The sequence below is a fragment of the Pan troglodytes genome, chromosome 13 (assembly GCF_028858775.2).
Source record: "Pan troglodytes isolate AG18354 chromosome 13, NHGRI_mPanTro3-v2.0_pri, whole genome shotgun sequence".
Taxonomy (NCBI): Eukaryota; Metazoa; Chordata; class Mammalia; order Primates; family Hominidae; genus Pan; species Pan troglodytes.
In genome coordinates this window covers 62,414,493-62,432,817 of record NC_072411.2, presented here as the reverse complement: position 1 = coordinate 62,432,817, position 18,325 = coordinate 62,414,493, and the positions used below count along the sequence as shown (strand labels likewise).

General features: G+C 39.8%; 1 protein-coding gene across 18 annotated transcripts in view; it reads left to right on the top strand.

The window, feature by feature from the left end:
* The window catches only part of RBMS1 (RNA binding motif single stranded interacting protein 1), a 218,854-nt gene that overhangs the window by 111,895 nt on the left and 88,634 nt on the right, over positions 1 to 18,325 (top strand). For 13 of the 18 annotated variants that reach the window (XM_009443570.5, XM_515853.7, XM_009443566.5 and 10 more), the window contains exon 2: positions 11,900 to 12,075. In XM_009443570.5, coding sequence (XP_009441845.1) covers positions 11,900 to 12,075 — 176 coding nt within the window. The remainder of the gene's footprint in view (positions 1 to 11,899; positions 12,076 to 18,325) is intronic. The other 5 variants (XM_009443567.5, XM_054679072.2, XM_063791271.1 and 2 more) reach the window with 1 other exon arrangement.

The window sequence follows — 18,325 nt, the reverse complement described above, 5'->3', positions numbered from 1 at the left end:
AAAATGGGAAAATGCTTAGGTCAAATTAGAAACAGCCCTTCAGAGTATAATGGTGGGCTGCTGGAAGCAAGGTTCACATTAACTTTTTTTTTTTTTTTTAAGACAGGTTCTTCCTCTGTTGCCCCCCAGGCTGGGGTGCAGTGGTGCACACTCTGATCACTGCAACCTCTGCCAACTGGGCTCAAGTGATCCTCTGGCCACAGCCACCAGAGTAGCTGGGACTACAGGCATGCACCACCATGCCCAGCTGATTTTTGTGTTTTTGTAGAGATAGGGTTTTGCCATGTTGCCCATGCTGGTTTTGAACTCCTGATCTCAAACAGTCTGCCCATCTCTGCCTCCCAAAGTGCTGGGATTATAGGCATGAGCCACCACGTCCGGCCCACATTAACTGAAGGAAAACCAGTTTGTTTTAGAGAATTTATCTAAGTATATGCTTTGTGAAGCTTTAAGAAAAAGCAAACACTGGAGTTCACAAAAGAAAACAATCTTACAAATCTCTCCATTTTATTTTTAAAGAAACAGAGTATGAAGTAACTTGTTTTGAGTGTATGAATTTGTGACATATGTAGGGAGACATGACCATGGGTAGGCAATTCTAGTGATTCTTTAAGGGTTCCTAATTCAAGCCGGTTAAATTGGTAGTTGACTCTGAGTGTACTCTTATGACAGAAAAGCATCAAAGTGCTTTTTTTTTTTTTTTTTTTTTTTATAGATAGAATCTTACTTTGGTGCCCAGGCTGAAGAGCAGAGCAGTGGCATGATCTCAGCTCAGTGCAGCCTTGACCTCCCGGCTCAAGTGATCGTCCCACCTCAGCTTCCCCAGTAGTTGGACACAGGTGTGAACCACCACACCCAGCTAATTTTTTTTTCCTTTTTGTATAAATGGGATTTTGCTATGTTGCCCAGGCTGATCTCGAATTCCTGGGCTCAAGTGATCCACCTACTTTGGCTTCCCAAAGTGTTGGGATGCAGGCGTGAGCCACTGCATCCAGTCTCCAAACTGCTTTAATTAACCTGTTTGATTTTTGTATCTTCTTGTAAATGGTACAGATAATGATCTTGTATGCTACTCAAGAATTCTTAATATAAATAAATACAAAAATAGAAATGGGTGGCATTCACGAGCATTTTTTGGGAGCTTTAAATTATCAATTTCATAGGTGTGTTTTCTTTTTTTTTTTTTTCTTTAAAGCAAGCAACTGGATGTCTAGCATAGACCTGGACATCTAAGTAAGTGATCTAGAAGTTGACAGTGGATAAAATCTGAGGTATAAAAGAGGCTGCACAAAATAATTTTTGTCTGCTGTCTTAACAGGTCTAGCATATCAATTTTACTCAGTTTTTAAAAACTCATTAAGAAAATTTGGCCTGTACCATCATCTTTGCTGCAATCCTGGTAACAAACAAGGACTGGTGCTTTATGACAGCAGTGTCGGGACTGGAAGCCCAGTTCTCCCTCTGATTAGCTGTATGGCCTTGGATATGTGGTTTGACTTCTCCTGGCCTCAGGTTTCCTGAAAAGTGAGGGGTTGCATTACATCAGTGTTTCTCAGCATTTTCAAAGCCAAGCTCCCTTTGCCAAAAATTCAAGTATGTCCCCACCTCTGCTTCCCATCCTGCCATCTCCCAAGATTTCCTTATACTTCTAGTGGATAATTATTGGCTCTTATGATCCCTCATACCCCTCCCAGCTCTAGCATTTTGTTATTCTGAGCAGATACTGGGTTTGAAATCAGTGGAACAAAGGTTTTTATCTCACTGTGTGAATAGATGCAGCTTGCTCCTCCTTAAAGCTGGAAGGGGGCCCTTCCCAAATTCATTCACACAGACCAGGAGTCCTGCCTTGTGCATGAGCAAAACCTGGAAGCTTGTGTTAGAAATGCAGAAACTTGACCCCACCCCAAATGGCTGAGTCAAAATCTGCATTTTAACAGTGCAGGTGCTTCACGTGCACATCAGTTTGAGAAACGCTGCTGACCACTGTTTTTTAACCTGTAGGTGGCAATATTAGTGGGAAGTATCAGTTCAGTGGGTTACAACCAGCATTTATTTCTTTTAGCGAAATATACTAGGAAAGATAACATTAGGGTACATTGTATTTGGTAAAGGAAAATGTTGTTTCACAAAACTTACGTTTCAGTTTTATATGCCTGTGCCTATTTATGTATATAGGATGGAGAGGTCAGGCAAAAAGTTAACTTCTGAGGTGGATCTTGGACAAAAATGTTAAAAAAAAAACCCAGCAAGCCCCATTCTCAGGCAGTATAGCTTAGAGACAGCCATCTCTTCCCCTCTATCTTTATTCACACACACAAACATGACTGTTCACACACGCAAACATGACACAGAAATACACAGATTGACCAGGCCCAGTGGCTCATGCCTGTAGTCCCAGCACTTTGAAAGGCTGAGGCAGGAGGATCTCTTGAAGCTGCGTTCAAGAGCAGCCTGGGCAACACAGGCAATAAAGTAAGATCCGGTCTCTACAAAGAAAGTTTTTATTTATTTATTTATTTATTTGATTAGCCAGACGCGATGGCATGCTCCTATTGTCCCAGCTACGTGGGAGGCTGTGACAGGAGGAACACTTGAGCCCAGGAGTTTGAGGGTGTGGTGAGCCATGATTGCACTACTGCATTCCAGCCCATGAGGCAGAGCGAGACTCTGTCTCTTAAAAAAATAAAATAAAATAAATTAAAAAATAAAAAAAAGAAATACATAGACTGATATATAATAGAAGAGCTGTTCTAGTATCACTCACTTTCTCTAATTATTCATATCAGATATAAGCTACTAGATTTTACCATGAGAAACAAAAGTAGACAGTAATTGTTGAGTTATATTAATTCAAAAAATTTTCTCAGTGATGTTTATACACAAAATTACAACATTGTCAGATAAGATTTTATGTTTTTAAGTTATTATTATGGGGAGATTGCAAATACTTGTTCAGTTTCCTGTAAGTACAGATAATGCTTTTTTCTCTAGGGGCTAAATTGTGAAACCCATGGTACTGCAAGGTCATTCATATGTCCCTCTGGATCTAAGAATAAATAAATAAGTTGGTTTTGTGGGAGTATTTTTTTTGTAAGCTTACTCATATAAGTTTTCTAACTTAATATTTAATCACCTTATAATACTTTCAGTAAGTTTGTTTAATGTGGAGAAAGTATGTTTTTGAATGGGTATTTTCCACCCTGAGGACTTCACAATCTCAGCGGTAATTCATTACTTAGAAGAAATACTAAGATACAGACTGTACTGTAGATAGACTTTAAAAAACAGCTGGGAGGAAGTTGTCAGCCCTGGAATCCTAACTCTACTGGGGTGAGGCAGGAAATGCATTGCAGAGGTATTCTGAACTGTCATGATAAAAGTAATGTTTCACTTCCCCTAGGAAGTTTTCTTTTTTTTTTTTCCATTTATTTTGAGTAAAAAGTAAAGGAAGAGTTTGCTCTTGTCCCCTTCACAAGGCTCTGTGTTGAGGAAGAAAACTGGCATGGATCTGGAAATTCAAGGAGGAGGAAAACACTGCACACCTGCATTCAGAATTCAGAAGAATAATTAATTTTGCACCTGAAGTTGGGTGGGATTTTGTGTTTACTGCGTTCTAATTACTGTTTGTTTGGGCTGTAATTTATTTATTGTGTTGAATTTTCTTTTAAAGTGGTTTTGGAGCTGTTACAGGGTCCTTTTATATAGAAGAGATTGAATAGAATGTGAAATGTAACTCTTTATACTGATTACACGTTGAAACACAAAGATGGCAGGCTGCTAAGTAACATACAGTCTCTATAGATCTTAAGTTATTATGGTTATTTCAGCTGTAATATTGTTTCTACCTTAAGGATACTCTGGTTTCAGGAGCTCTTTAAGATTGTTTTTTGTTTTACATTTGTTCCTTTAGGCTTCAGTTGTTGTTTTAGGATAGCTTACATATTTAGAATATCTTCTTAGAATCACTTATGACTAAGTCGGGAATCCATGCTGGCCTAAGGGGCATAGGAAAATGGTGCCGCAGTATGATGTCTGTTGGTCTTAAGTTGCACAATGTCACAGAAGTTGGCCTTGGAGTCTGCCAGTTTAACAAACTCTTGCTCCATTTCTCTATTTGGCAGACAGACAAGAGTACTAAAGGTTCTGACTGGGCTCTGTCTTGATATGTCTTAGCTGGAGATGGCACTGTCCAGCACTATCCAGAATTTTAGAGTATTTTGGAGCTGGAAGGAAGCTTAGAAATCATCCAGTCTAACCTGTTTATTTCACACGTGAAGACCTGAGCCTTCCAGGGATAATACTCATTCCTGCTCCTGGCCAAGACAAAACTTGAATCTGGATATTCTAACTTTTCCATTCAATTCCTCCCCCCCGTCCCCCGCCCGAGATGTAGTTTCACTCTTGTTGCCCAGGCTGGAGTGCAATGGTGCAATCTCAGCTCACTATAACCTCTGCCTCCTGGGTTCAGATGATTTTCCTGCCTCAGCCTCCCAAGTAGCTGGGATGACAGGCGCCCACCACCACACCTGGCTAATTTTTGCATTTTTAGTAGAGACAGGGTTTCACCATATTGGTCAGGCTGGTCTCGAACTCCCGACCTCAGGTGATCCACCTGCCTTGGCCTCCCAAAGTACTAGGATTACAGGCATGAGCCACCGTGCCCGGCCAATTTTTTTTATTATTATTGTTATAAACATTATTTTTATAGAAGGAAGGGAAGTGTTTTTCTAGTTTTGCATTCTCCAGAAGCCATGCTCTTCATTTACTGTGTTTAAATTCTTTTCTACATGTGAGATTCTGGTAACCTGTGACATCATGTCCACATTCCACCTTGCTTTTTAGGTTCTTCCTACTACCTTTTTAGTACCACCACACTCCTACCCCAACATCAACTTGTGGGAGCTTCCTCTGAACCAACCAGGGTAATTCTTTGGCTTTTGTGAAGAATGATCCTTCCAGTCTATGTCCTTGTTGGTCACTCCTCTTCTTACTCTACCCACCTTTCTTTCAGATTTGCCATTCCTTTTATTGTTTTTGTTTGTTTGTTTTTGTTTTTGAGACAAGGTCTCGCTCTGTTACCCAGGCTGGAGTGCAGTGGCACAATCACAGCTCACTGCAGCCTTGACCTGGGCTCAAGTGATCCTCTTGTCTCAGCCTTTTCAGTAGCTGGGACTACAGGCATGTGCCACCAAATTTTTTTTGTAGAGTCAGGGTCCTGCTATGTTATTCAGGTTGGTCTCAACCCCCCGGGCTCAAGTGATCCTCCCACCTTGGCCTCCCAAAGTGCTGGGATTACAGATATGAGCCACCACCCCTTTTATTCTTAATGACATGTCATTTGTATTCAGCTCACTCAGCCATCCACCCTCTCTGTGAAGCCTTCCTCAACCTTTTTGTCCCCTGTCTTTTCATCCTCCCTCCTCCCTGATCTTCCCTTGGTTGAACTCTATTTTTAGAAACTGTACTGTACTACACCATTATAAGCAATGCAATTAAGGGTAGCTAAGGCTGGGAACCCACTCTTAAAAGCTTTTCCTTTCTGATGAATGCATTCTCTGGCAAGGAAATTTTGAAATCATTGCCTTAGTCCCCTTACTTTCTCTTTTGGCCCTCTAGTTTTCTGGTGATTAATTTAAATTTAATGTCTTCAGTCTGGTATCTTCATATTCACACACCCATACCCCTTATAAATGCTGTTACAAAAACTAGATGGAACAAATTGCACAAAAACTCTTGTGTGTTTCCTGGCCCAGAGTTCTCAGTGGGCAACTTGGCGAGTCGCTGGAGTTCTTAGAAGAACTTTTGGAGGAAATAGAACAATTGGGCTGATAAGCATGCAGGAGCACAGAACCAACCCTTAAAAGATACTTGAATGATAAGGAATCTAGTGTCTTGATGGGATCTGGAAGGAAATCTCAGTCAGTCATGTTGTATTCAACAATGCAAGTCTTAACTTTAATTCTTTTATCTGAAGCATAAGAAAATGATGGTTTATTCATGAACTTAGGTAAAGAGATTTCTATGTGGAGATTGCAGTTTTACATGCAAGGATCAACTTTGATGGATATCTTTGAGAATTAATTGTGAAACATATTGGGAATTTTTATTTTTAGGTTTTATTGGAATAGTGAAGGTAACATGGGCCCCTCTCCTTTGACAGGCTTAATCCAACCAAAAAAAAAATTTAATACTCTATTGGTCAGTTTCACAGTCTTGAGAAGCTGCAAAGTTTTTTTCCAAACAAGGAACAGTGAAGATATGAGAACCAGTTTCATTAACTAATTAGCTATGTGATTTTAAGCTTTGATATCCTTGTTATCAAATGGGATTAATTGATTATTTCCTTAACTCCATGGTATGTGTAAGTGAGACACACTGGCTGTGTAAAGGGGCCTTACTCTTCATTAATCTAGTTGCTATGTGTTTTTTAACATCCTGGCCTCAGGCATTCCTTCCCTGACCTATCCATAGGAGCAACTGATTCCTGGCCAGTTTCTCACCTCTCTCCAGTTCACCTCCCACATTTAGTTTTGTTTTTCCAGTTCCCTGTGCCAGAACTTCTCTTTCCAGCCACCATTCCCAGCCCTCTCTCAGTCACTCATATGGCCAAAAGGAAACAAAGAAAATGTTCTGACTGTAGTGATAACTGGCCCATGTGGGGGTCCCCCTCATTCCTTTTTGATAATTTATTTAAATTGTTAAATTCCTTTTACATCTTGAAAGCATACAGAGAGGAACTGGTGTATGGAAATAAGTGTAGCAGACATTGTCTTCACATAGTACTCAGTTCATTTCAGGCTTGATCTTATACTGTTTCCCTGTGAAAATGATAATGTTCTGTAAACTTCTGTCTTCTTTCAGGAGCAACTGTAGTGATTATTTTGCTTCTGGATGAAGGAAATAGTTGATGTATTAAACCAACCTGCTGTTTGGGATGGTGGTGGTGGTGGTCGTGGTGGTGGTGGTGGGTGTAGGGGCAACAGGGGTGGGAATGATAACCTTCTTGAACTCTAAGGATGAAAACTTTAAAGAAGACTTGAAGAAAATTAAAGGGCAGGTCCTAGCTTTCCTTTCCCTTCAAAACGTACTAGAATTATTAGAGAAGTGGCTAAGTAAGGTGGGGGTGGGAAGAGGAGGACAGCTTCAGCTATAAGATTGGTCAGAGCACTGTTCTTTAGCCTATTAGTAATAGGAAGGAAATGAGACAATAGAATTTTAAATGACAAGTTTTTGTTTTAAAATTATCTTTGCTGCATAGAAATCTATAACAATGTACATGATTACTAATGTATTTTAGTTCACATGTGGTTAATTTTGTAAATGACCTTTAGATTTGTATTTATAGAGGAGAGACTATTTCTCTCTTCTCTATAGGGGGTGATGTGATAGAGAGGGAGATAGTATTACCCTGTGTATAGTTGCCCTGTGCCTGTTGTTGATCCTTTTAGTGTAGGAGGCCCAGTGGGACTTCTGGCGGGAAGGAGGCATCAGTGTTGTCCATGCAGGAAGTGCTCCCTGATTGCTATCCATAAAGGAAGTCCTCCCTGAGTGCTGCCCACACAGGACGTGCTGAGTGCTGTCCATATGGGAAGTTCTCTCTGAGTGCTGATGAACGCTCTTCCTGATGGTGCCAAACCACTCGTGCAGGAAAGGCTGAGGGTCTAATACAACCACCCCTTTATTCACGAGTGACTTTGTTTTCTATCCATTTTGGCATGCAAATTAAGCCCATATAAATATTATCAAGAAAATTGAATTAGCTTGTTTTCTTTGCCCTTGGAGATAGAAGAATGTAGTTTGTTTGCCTGACCTGATAACAGGAAAAATTAGGCTAGAGAAGGCTGAGAGACTACTAGGCTCTTTTGGGATGAGTGCGCACTTAGCATGCTTATCCAGCCACCAGGTCCCCTAATTAGATTGAATGTGTGTAAATAGTTGCAAGCTTCATCCATAGAGGGTCTTTTCACGTTCCAAGGCAGCTTCCGGGTTTTGAGAGGCAAAATGTAGAAGGACTACCAGTGATGAAAATGGAACTGGCTAAAATATTGTCCCTTTTTGTCCCTTTGTAAGCTTTTTAAAAATTTGTTTATCATTTGTGCTGCCAAGACACCTAATCTAACGACAAAGTGTAATTGCTTTAAATTTATCAGAGTTCTGAAGCTGTAGTTAAAGGCTTGTCAGTATTTGCATTTTAATCTATGAATGAGGGTTTAATTTTTCACTGTTTTAAGTCACGTCATCCTAAAATGTTGACTCTAATGTTTAGCAGTAATATGCTGAAGCTTTCAAAAGTTGTTTGTAGAATTTATCTTTAATGAAAAGATTTTTATAAAGTAGAATTTTTAAAACTGATTTTTTTAAGAGCTAATCTTTGTTTTTTTAATACTTATCAGACTGTGTGTTAATTAAGTCAACTTAAAGGCACCTTTTACTTTCTTAAAAAACATTAAAGGCACCTTTTACTTTCTTAAAAAACATATCTGCCAATGGTATTAAGTATCAAATTTCAGAGAAGCTGGAATTTGGTAATTAGTCAGCAAAAATGATGGGCACAGAAAATGAAAGAATACAAATAGAGCATTCAGGATATAGAAAGTGTTTTGGGGTCCCACGTAGAGTACTGTTTGAAGGCTCTGCTCTGGCTTTGTTTTCTAGCAGACCTGCGTTCAAAATCTAGCCCTGCCACCTTCTAAATGTGTGGCCCTGGCACATGGCCTAACCTTTTTTGAGACTCGGTTTCCTAATCTGCACAATGGGAGAACAATAACCTACCTGCCTGTCTTATTGAATTAAGTATGGTAATGTATGTAAAGTACTCAGCAGAGTCTGTATCTTTAGTAGAGACGGGGTTTCATCATGGTGGCCAGGCTGGTCTCGAACTCCTGACTCCGTGATCCACCCACCTCGGCCTCCCAAAGTGCTGGGATTACAGGCATGAGCCACTGCGCCCGGCCCAGTTTCAGTGACTTCTAAAAACGTAATCTTTGGTTTAAAAATTTCTGCACCAGAAAATTAAAAATTGACAACCTAGAATAATTCAACGCTTCTCTCTTTCAGTTTTCTTTCTCTGTCTTCAGTTAGCCCCAAGAAAGAATTGATTTGGAAATAAAATTTGAATTTGAACTTCGTTCTGTATAGGATTCACCAGAGGCTAGTAGTCCTCATTGGGTACATTTAGGAACCCTCTTCTGCCTGGGATCAGATGCTGGGAGATTTCATTCCCTCACAGGGCAAACTTAACAGGGGAAGCAGGGAAGCACAGGCTGTACCTGCTTCCCACATTGGGAAAATACTGCAGTAAATATGGATGGCCATCAAATTTATATTAAACCGGCTCTGTAAATTCAGATATGTAAATCATAGCTGTATTTTGGCCAAAAATGAATACATAAATAAAAAAACCTACTACTTTCATGTCTAAATAATCTCCAACTAAGTCATACATCCAAATGTTTCTTTAATTATACAAGTGCATGCCCGCCACTCCCTTTCCACTCCTGGCAAAATCAAAGGTGCAAGTGAATGCAGTCTTGGAATGCAGTCTTTAAAATGCCTGATGGTTCATTTACTTCGTGTTGATGTAATCCCACTAAGAGGTAGGGGCGGGCGTGATCCACAGCTTCTTACTGACCAGATGACCACATTTCATCGCCCAACAGCTACGCTAAACATACTGGGTCCTACTTTGAAAACAGTGTGGCTTGTGTCAGGGATGGTTTCTGAGACACTAATCAAAGGAGGTTTAAGAGAAAATTCAGTCCTGTCTAGTTCTAATAGCTACAAGTTCTCTGCGTCAATCAAAGGCTTGGGACAGGAGGCAGGTGTGTGGGCTACTTTCCAGCACCTCTGTTCTCACTGATGTGAAAAATAGAGTAGGGCTGGATGGCAGGTAGCAACTCAGTGGCTTCAGAGAAGGAGCACAGGCTTTGTGGGGCATGGCCAGTGCTCTGAGGTGCCACCTGTGGCAGAGCAAGTGTCAGGATTTGGTCTTAGTTTTATATCTAGTAAGTAGTTAGCCCCTAGAGAAAAACTAGTGGTTTGGAGAAAGGATATGATTTCAGCTGCTCATTAAGGGCATGAATCAAATAGATTTGGTAGGATATGATCTCAGGCTGCTTTTATTTTGGGATTAAGCAATACCGATGTTCCCAGTTCAAGTTCAGCCTTCAGTGAATAGCATTTCTGCATTGACTATTATTGACCCTTTGCTGCTCTCCTTCTAAAAGAGAATCTCTTTAAATAAAGTGGAGTTTGGACTCAGATGATATCTCAGCAAGGAACCTGGGCAGTGGAAGGAAGAATCTGAAGGATATAGGACCAGAAAAAATGGTAACATATCTAAATTAATGGGGCCAGGCACGATGGCTCATGCCTGTAATCCCAGCACTTTGGGAAACCGAGTTGAGCGGATCACCTGAGGTCTGGAGTTCAAGACCAGCCAGGTCAACATGGTGAAACCCCGTCTCTACTAAAAATACAAAAATTAGCCAGGCATGGTGTTGTGCGTCTGTAATCCCAGCTCCTCAGGAGGCTGAGGCAAGAGAATCACTGGAACCCGGGAGGTGGAGGGTTCTGGTGAGCCGAGATTGCACCACTGAACCTCCAGCCTGGGTGACAGAGCGAGACTCCATCTCAAATAATAAAAAATAAAAATAAATTAATGAGATCCCCGTATGTTGAGATATTATGGAATTAGGATGACCATGGCAGAAGCTGGGTACAAAACTAGGAATCTATAGTGGGCAACGGAGGTTGGTGACAAGGTAAATGAGGATATGCTTATTGCAAGGGGTCTGCTTCTCCAACTTTCCACTGTGGGATTTGATTTGTCTCCTATAGACATGCCTGACTTTCTTGTTTGTGCTGGTAAAAACCAAGCCATGAGATTTGAACCTTTTGACTGTCTAGTGACTATTTAATTTTGGATGTTCAAACTGTTCATGAGTGATGTCCTTGAGTTAGTACAGTACATTTATGATTTAGAAAATGTGAGGTGAAAAAACGTCCCTGTCCTGGTGTGAAATTGCTGCGCATTTGCTGTGAGGACACTTGGGGTTACGTGCCCTTTCGTCTCAAGCTGAGCCATTTAACTTCCTCAAAGTCATGTGTGTGGCACTGGGTCAGAGAACTGTGGTTTCTTTCAATCGGTACACAGAGAATTATCTGGTATGAGTACAATTTCAGACATTCTTCCTAGGTGGCTGCCGACTGTAAAACCACACTGAGTCCTTTGGTTACAGGCTTTACTTTGAGTTGTGGTGGGTGCTGCAAGCTGGGAAGTTTTCCAGCTTGGACACCATTCTCACAGGGGTTAAATTTCACAAGGTTAGCCAGAGCGAAAGGCAGCCTGCCTGGGAATCTTACCCAGATGTCTCAATGAAGTCATGTGCCTGTCTTAGAACTAGGTGAGATCGTCCTTATTGGAGTATCTGGATTAAACTCTAACTTTCTTGTACTTGAGAAGTAATTTTTTTTAAGAGTCATCCTAATAAAATTTTAAGCAACTTTCAATCAAACGTTCTTCAGAATTTGAAAACCTTTTCAAAAGTCTAGTGATTTCTAAATTACTGTATATTAAGATGGTATCATCTAACTTCATGCACGTTGTGAGTCTCAGATGTGTTCCTGAAAAATGCGTGAATAAATTAATGTTACATAAATTTAGTCACATTTAAGGTGCACATAGAGAACTTTTACTGAGTAAACCCTAATATCAATTTTACGTTGAAGGAGAGGGCTTTTTTAAAGTAGCATGAACAGACCTTTTTTAAAGTGTAAATTAAAATTTATAACTCAAAGTAGCTTAAAGTAATCTATATTTAAATCTTGGTAACTTCATTTTATTTGGTGTCAGCCTCCTAATGCTAGCATACTAAGGCTCCTGATCTTTGTTTTCCAGCAGTCTCTGGTCCCAGCCCACCCCATGGCCCCTCCCAGTCCCAGCACCACCAGCAGTAATAACAACAGTAGCAGCAGTAGCAACTCAGGATGGGATCAGCTCAGCAAAACGAACCTCTATATCCGAGGACTGCCTCCCCACACCACCGACCAGGACCTGGTGAAGCTCTGTCAACCGTAAGTAGTAGTTGTTCCTATTATTTTAGCTGCTAAGTATTTTCTTGATCATATTATAGAGTGATATATACTGCATTATAAGAGAAGTTTATAAGAAGTATCTGTGGACTCTCAGTGTCACAACAATAAAATGGGTTTCAAGTTTTAACTTCTTAAATACTTTTTGAGTCAATATTAACATCATCAGACTGGCTACATATCAAAATGAATTGGAGCATTTTCTCAATAGAATTTGACTTTATGGGCATATGAGAAGTAAAATATGAATTTTTTTAAAAAAAACTTATGGCTAGATATTTTTCAGGAGTTCTCATTTTTTGTGGATGCACCTCTGAGGGCCGGTCTATCCTATGAGAGGAACTTTAGCTATCATTGTTTGTCAGAAAGATTGTTAACCATCTAACGTCATACTGACTGTAAGCCCTTAATTCCAGCTGGGACCATATTAGTCTGTCCCCATTAGCATCCATAGTTTTGTGGTCTGGATTGTACACCTTCATCACTTTAGGAATAAGAACTCAATTCTACCCTTTCAGAGTGTTCTGAAGAGATGTGTGCATGTGCATAAAGTTCCAAAGTAAATTTGCATTATATGCTAATGTTGTCAATGAATAGAATATAAATGTGCTTCTTTGCTGCAATTACATTAACTCACTAAGTAAGAAAGCACTAATTTTAAAACAAGGAGCCAGAAGCACTGTATAGTGCAAAGATCATTGTGTAAGGACTGAAAGCATCAAATTGCATCGAGCTAGAAAAGCCTACACATATAAGCGTACTTTTTATTTATCCTAAGACAATAATGGTCCCTTAAAAAGAGAATATTGCATAACTGCAATAGAAGACTTTTGCTAGAGAATGTTTCCTATTACCTGAATTTCAAAACATCTGACTGATAACATCTCATTTCTCTTTTCCTGGTCAAAATCCAGATTCATTACTTCTTATTTTTTTAAGAAAAAAAAATTCAAAACTAACTTGGTCAGTTATTTCCAAACTGGAACTAAAAGTAACATCTGGCCTTCCATGGGTGGGGGAAGGAGTGATGGTTGTTGTGCTGTGTTTGTTTTGAAAGGGGAGGGGTGGGACAGCAGGTGGTTGCTCTTCAGGATCTGGAGAACTTTCTAGAAGGCCATCCCTCCCAGCACTCTCCCTGTGTTTTTCTCATGTCCCCCTTTTTGATCAGCCCTTGTGGACTTTGACTCCAGTCCTTGGCTTTTGGGGCAGTGAAATAATGTCCTGCACTAGTGACTGCTGTGAAAGCAAGCCCAGCTCTTGGGGTTTGTCATTGCTGGCTGGAGGCAGGGGGAACCCTGCCAGGCACGCCTTGCCCTATTGCAGCTGTTCAAGACCACAAATAAGCCTTTTGCTATCTCCTCTGCTGCTGGCCTTTCAGTGGCGTTGTCTTATGTTTTTGCAGCGTAATTACAGGTAGATAGAGCACCATAAAGTCTAAGGAACTAAAAATATGACTGTAAGAAACCGAAGAATGGACGTAACTCTCAAATTCATGAGGTGTAAGAGAAGAGGAGAGGAATTCAAAAAACAAATTGTTCTTCAGCTAGTGTTGAATTATGTAGGGTGAGTTTTGATGTCAAGGAGACAGTTAACCCTAAAATACTAGAGTAATGCCATGTTTTATATACAGTAAATATGTACTTGAAAAATTGAGTCAGTAATTTTTTTATTGAACCGAATCATATTACAAATGTGGCAGAAGAGCATTTTATCATTTTTCCTAGAATATTCATTTCTTTTTTGTTGTTCTCTTTGACATGTATGGATTTTCTTAACGTGTGTAAACATTACTCTCCTTGCTATTATCAATAGCAGCAATAACGCTTTGCAGCCCTCACTCTCTCCCGTCACTTGCAAAGGAAGGCTCTTGTACAATCCCAGGTTTTCTACTGAAGTCTGATAATAGTCTTCTTGTTATGTACCATGCAGAGGCAAAACATAACAATAACAGAAGAGTCTATCTCAAAATTTGCTGGAAACTTCATTCCATTTAACACAGAGAATCTAGTAAATACCAAATTTGACTTGCTGAGAGTTTCGTGCCTTAGAATGTAGAGAAAGCACCTAAGAGCATTCCTGTTCTGAACTTAATTGTTTCCAATAAAGAAGAGCTAGTTGGTGACATACAAGTGACAAGAACCTTATGAGGAAGGGACTCATGCTAGAGCTTAAAAAACCACTGGACATAATTAGAGATTTTTAGAAAAGTAGGTATCAGAAACATCTCAGAAAAAAAGATATAAATCCATACCTCTACAAAAGAAAAGAAATACTTAGAACTAAAAATTTAGCACTGTAATTACAAATTGACCTGATGAGGCTGAATTAGGGGGGTAACGAAGGAAACAAATGATTTGGCTCTGCAGGGGGCTTGGATATTTTAGAGGATTATTTAACAGAAAGATGGGGACAAGCCAGGAATGTTTATCATGGTGGCCCAGTTCCATACAAACAGTGCATGAAGTCCAAAGGCAAGTATGACATGAAGATTTTAAAAACTAGAGAGGAAAACAAAAAATATTTTTTAAAAACTGTGTTTGAATATAGAGATGCTGTAATGTTAGAGGCGGTTACAATGGAAAAGCAGATGTTGTGATATTGAGATGACAGGGAAAGGCAGCCCCACCCAGACTCGAAAGAGGGAGTCATGACCCTGGAAAGTGTAGATCACCCTGGCTAAGAGGAGGAGGCATGTGGGGTAGGAGCTCTGACTGGAAGCCAACTAGCCTAAGTTCCTGATACAGGGTGGTGACAGTGCTGTCAGGTAATCTGGATTGAAAAGAGATAAATTTCCTAGAAACATTTAATGAAAGATGTCAACCAGCTCTAGTTAACTTCTAAATTGTGAAACACATACGAGGAATCTTGGAACCTTGACTGCTGTAGGCTGCTGCAACTTTGCTCCCTATTTCTAAGAGGTTATCTATTCACAAAGAAGATATCAGTACAGTTAACCAGCAAGTTCAGGAAATGGAACAATCCAGGTAGCCGAAAGGATTCATCTACTATCCCTTGGCCTAATTCTCTTCCTTCTCTGAAATCAAGCCGAACAAACACTCTGCTTGACCGTGCTTATCTGTGTGGTCTATTTGTCATATAAATATTTGTCAATGCAATATTTCTCTCATTGAGACTTCTCAGGCAGACTGTTTAGATGGATGAATTGAGGGCTCATGTTGTGTCCATTTTCTTGACATCTTAGCCATTTTTATTTTGCCTTCAGACTTTCAACTGAAACTGCACTAGCATCTTAAATATCTCTTATTTTCCCTAGCTTTTTTTTTCACTCTCATCCCTCTCCTGCTCAACTCTCTGCCCTTCTGGTTTCTGTTTTCTTGGCTGCCTCCTCCATAGTCCCATCCTCTGATAGGGTTATTCTCCACTCTTTCTACTTTCCTGCACATTTTCCATTTGAATATTTTATTTATTTTATTTTTACCTCATACTCAACCTCAAATTCAAAATATCCTCTCTCTCAACACTGTCTCTTTTCCAAATTTACTTTCTTAAACATGAAGCTTTAGGAAAGCTTTAGGAGTCAGCAGCTCCTTCTCTTTGTCCCTTTGTCACTAAGTTTTGTGGATTCTTCTTTGGCCCTTCTTCTTTCTTCTCCGGCCCTTCTTCCTTCTTCTCCCTACCAGAAGAACCGGCTGACTCCTCCCTCCCTACAGTGTGACAGGAGAACCATTTGCTCCTCTACTACCTCCCCTCTGGTGCCTCCCCTCCCCATCTCTATTCAGCAAGGCCAGGTCCAAACGCTGTTTGCCTTCTTTGTGCTTGGACCACACCAGTAACTCTCCTCTTTATTTCTAAATTTTTATGTATTGCCAGCTCATAATCAGCATCTTATTTCCATATAGTTCTGTTCTCCAAGTGCCTGTTACATTACTTAGCCACATGTCTGTGACAGTATATGATGCTAACAGCGTATCATCTTAAACAGATTTGTCACCCAGACTACAAAAACGTTGTAGTCAGGATTGCTAGGTTTGGTATCCCAGAGTTACCTAAAAGTGCTAGGCAAGTTCTGAATTCTCAGTCAACAGACTGTAAAATAGGTCAAATAACGCTATTATCAAAAATTGTGATAAGCATTAAATCAAATAATGTAAGTAAAAGAGCTGGTCCAGAGCCTACAACACAATTGTCTCTGAACAAATATTAGTATCTCTTGTTTCTTCCATCCTTGAAATTCTGCTAGAATAAGCTTAATTTATATTGAATTGTACATTTAAAACAAAGGAGGAAGAAGCTCTACCAGATTTTGATTTTGAAAGCTGAGAAAGCCAGGGAAGTAGCTTAATGCTAACATAACCTCCAGCCTCCTCTTCCTTGAGGCTTTTTTTTGGGAGGAAGGGGTACAGGCATACCTCGTTTTACTGTGCTTTGCAGATACTGCTTTTAAAAAAAAAATACAAATTGAAGGTTTGTAGCAACCCTGCATTGGGCAAGTCTATTGGCATTTTTCCAATAGCATATGCTCACTTTATGTCTCTGCGTCACATTTTGGTAATTTTCACAATATTTCAGATTTCTTCATCATTATTATGTCTGTTGTGGTGATCTGTGATTAGTGAGCTTTAATGTTCATAGTTTTGGGGCACCACAAACCATTCCCATATAGGACTTAATCAATAAATGTTATGTGTGTTCTGACTGCTCCACTGGCTGGTCATTCCCCTTCTGTCTCCTTCTCCTCCATTTTCTCTGAGATATAATATTGAAATTAGGCCAAATAATAGCCCTGCAGTGGCCTCCAAGTGTTCAAGTGAAAGGAAGAATCTCCCATCTATCACTTTAAATTAAAAGCTTTTAAAATCAAAATTAAGCTTAGTGAGAAAGGCATGCCAAATGCCGAGATAGGCCAAAAGCTAGGTCTCTTGCACCAAACAGCCCGCAAAGGAAAAGTTGAAGGAAATTCAGAGTGCCACTCCAGTGAACAAATGAATAAGAAAGCAAAACGTCCTTATTGCTGATGTGGAGAAAATTTGAGTGATCTGAATAGAAGATCAAACCACCTACAACATTCCCTTAAGCCAAAGCCTAATCCAGAGCAAGACCCTAATTCTTTAACTCTGTGAAGGCTGAGAGAAGTGAGCCTTCTCTCTTCAATGCTATGAAACAGCATTGCATGCTATAGAGAAATCTTTCATGAAAGGAAGAGTCCATTGATGCAGCAATCTTCATTGTTGTCTTATTTTAAGAAATTGCCACAGCTATCCCAGCCTTCAGCCGCCACCACTCTGATCAGTCAGCAGCCATCAGCAGCAAGGCAAAATCCTTAACCAATGAAAAGGTTACAACTTAGGCTGAAAGCTCAGATGATTGTTAACACTTTTTTATAATAAAATATTTTTTAAGAGATTGGGGTCTCACTGTGTTGCCCAGGCTGGCGTGCAGTGGCTATTCTCAAGCATGATTGTAGTGCACTGCAGCCTTGAACTCCTGGGCTCAAGTGATTCTGCCTCAGCCTTCTGAGTAGCTGGAGTTACAGGTGTGCACCACTGTGCCTGGCTAATAAAGTATTTTTAAATTATGGTATGCACACCGGGCTTTTTTAGACATAATGTTATTACATAATAAGCTACAATATAGTGTAAACATAACTTTTACATATGCTTGGGAAACAAAAAAATTCGTTTGACTTCTTTTATTGCAATACTCGCTGTATGGCAGCGGTCTGGAACCAAACCTGCAATGTCTCTGAGATATGCCTGTGTTTGCAGAAGAATTGTTTCAGCCACATGCTACCCACCCCTGATTATTGCTCATCATAATAATTACTATGGCATGTGAAATATTCCATTATGTCCAGCCTTTTTTAAAGATTTACAAATAGCATAGGTGTGCAAGATTTGGTAATGGCTCTCCCTGATTTGTAGTGGAGTAAATGTCTGAGAGTCTCTGTTGGCCAAGGCCGGGTATCTTAAAGGTTGCTGTGGTATTGACATCATATGCAGAGTTCTAGATAACTCAGTGTAGCAGTAACTTATTTTAATGGAAAAACCAGTGACTTGATATTAAAAGAAAAATCTCTACTCTTTGCGTCTTTTACAGACAGCCCTTCCTTCATTCCTAAACCAATTCTTGATTCAGTAAATTTTTAACTTGTTTCCAAGTGCAGTAAAACATATGACTTTAATAGAAATGTGAAATTAAATCTAGCTTATGATATGATAGCCTGTTACTATTTAAAATGAAATATTTTTGAAATGTAATCTGTTTCCTCATT